At 45.2% G+C, this 1,919-nt stretch overlaps 1 protein-coding gene across 1 annotated transcript in view; it reads left to right on the top strand.

Moving 5' to 3' along the window:
- XDH (xanthine dehydrogenase) overlaps positions 1-1,378 on the top strand; it is a gene marked incomplete at its 3' end in the record, with an annotated part of 47,336 nt that extends 45,958 nt beyond the window's left edge. The window contains exon 35 of the mRNA XM_010148168.1: positions 1,190-1,378. Within this exon, the coding sequence (XP_010146470.1) occupies positions 1,190-1,378 (189 nt within the window). The remainder of the gene's footprint in view (positions 1-1,189) is intronic.
- Between the last annotated feature and the right edge of the window lie 541 nt (positions 1,379-1,919).

Genomic DNA, 1,919 nt, shown 5'->3' with positions numbered 1-1,919 from the left:
AGGAAGTTGGCCCAGTCACATAGCTTGCAAATTCCTTGAGTGGCAACAAGCTTACTTCCATATTTTATGCAGTAAAAATCACCTCTCAGCAAATAAAGGCAATAAACATAGGGTTGTTTGATATACCAAGAGGTGAAGCATTTGCACACCTAGCCATTTTAGCTCCCTTGCTAACTCGAAATGTTGATACAGTGTCACTCCAGTGAAACTGCTGCAGGGTTTGGGGTTTACAGGACAGCACAGGTTGCAGAGCTCTGCTATAGTTAAAATGAAACTTCTTTGAAGCCACATTTCTTCTGCAAGAGACTTTTTTGGAAGTGGCCAAGCAGAGAAGGAACCTCTCTGTCCTCGCAGCCTGTCTGTTTGGATCTGGGAGTAAAGAGATGGGCTATCCGGAGCCTGTCAAATAGATCTCCGTTTCCTATGTCCTTCCACGAATTGCTGCAGAGGATTTGGGGGCACAGGAGGGAAAGGAAGTTGTAAGACTGCAGGTACACAGGTACACAGAGCTGGGTCTGTGAATGTTGTGCCAAATCTTTAGACTGGTTTCTGTCAGATCTCTCTGTGGGCACAGAGAGCAAAACATCTTCAGGTAGGGTTGTTAAAGCACATCCCACTCTTAGAGCTGCTCCCCTTCGTTTGTTTGTTTGTTTGTGTTTTGTTTGTTTACTGGGTGTTGGGTTTTTTTTTTGCTTTTTCTTCTAAATTTTACAGTAAAAAATATATAAAAGAAGTCTTTAGTACTTGAATGGATATGGGAGTGTTTTCACAGGTGTCTGTGCTGTGACAGGAGAATATACGCTGCTTTGGAAAGCATTTATACTGAAATAGAAAGCATAAAATAGTTTGTCTTCAGATATGTCTTCAATCCTGTTAGTCTTGTCCTCTGAATTATCAGCGAGAACAACTCATTCAGTGTTAATCTCCCTGTGAGGGAATCAATATTTTGGCATTGATTTTCTTTTTTATCTTGCTTTATCAGAAAATTCCTGTCCTGCGCTTAGAGCGTAACTGTTTGCGTGTGTTTGTAAATTGCTTCACCGGCCGGGGAAATGCAGCCACATCTATATGGGAACACGGGAGTTGTGCAAAGGTGCCAACTCCGCTGGAAATCGTCACTGTTTGTTTTTGTGCAGGAAAGAACAACAACAAAAAGAAAGAATGTAACCTTGTTTGGATGTGTTTGTAGATAGAAGGAGCATTTGTCCAAGGCCTTGGGCTCTTTACCATGGAGGAGCTGCGCTACTCTCCTGAAGGGAACTTGTACACTCGAGGGCCTGGGATGTACAAAATCCCGGCGTTCGGAGACATCCCAACAGAATTCTATGTGTCTCTTCTCCGTGACTGTCCGAACAGCAAGGCGGTTTATTCATCCAAGGTACACCTGCGAGATCTGCGGGCCCCTTCCTGCTCAATAGTTCTGTGGAGCTGAGTGTGAGAATGAAGCATGTGTCTAAATAGTTGATATTGTTATGCTGGCTTTATCCTGGGGTCGGGATGTTTTCCCCTTCCTTACCAGAGATGTGTATGCTATCCTTTATAGCTAGGAAGAACTGAGATAACCTGCACATTGCCACCCTGATCATCCATTAGAGAGAACTGAAGTAGCTTTGCTGCGCCAGTTCTGCTGTAACAGAGGCTGCCAGCCTCCCCCTGCCTGTCAGCTCCCTGGTTGCCTTTCCCTGGCTCTAGGGCCACCACCGCGGACAACATTTCCAGCAGTGTCATTTCCCCAGATCTGATATACCAAGATCTTGTGCCTGAGTTTTCGTGTTTTGCTTTCTTTACTGTCTCACCGTGCTCACGTCACCCTTAAAGGTCTGTTACTAACCTACGTGTCCTTCAGCTGTTTCACTGCAGTCAGTGCTGTTTGCTGCAGTTAGCGAGGGCTGCACAGAGCGGGGCTGGGCATATAGCAT

The sequence above is a fragment of the Eurypyga helias genome, unplaced genomic scaffold, assembly GCF_000690775.1.
Source record: "Eurypyga helias isolate BGI_N326 unplaced genomic scaffold, ASM69077v1 scaffold15923, whole genome shotgun sequence".
NCBI classification, from domain to species: domain Eukaryota; kingdom Metazoa; phylum Chordata; class Aves; order Eurypygiformes; family Eurypygidae; genus Eurypyga; species Eurypyga helias.
The sequence above is the reverse complement of the archived record's forward strand: the minus strand, read 5'-3'. Positions and strand labels throughout refer to the sequence as shown.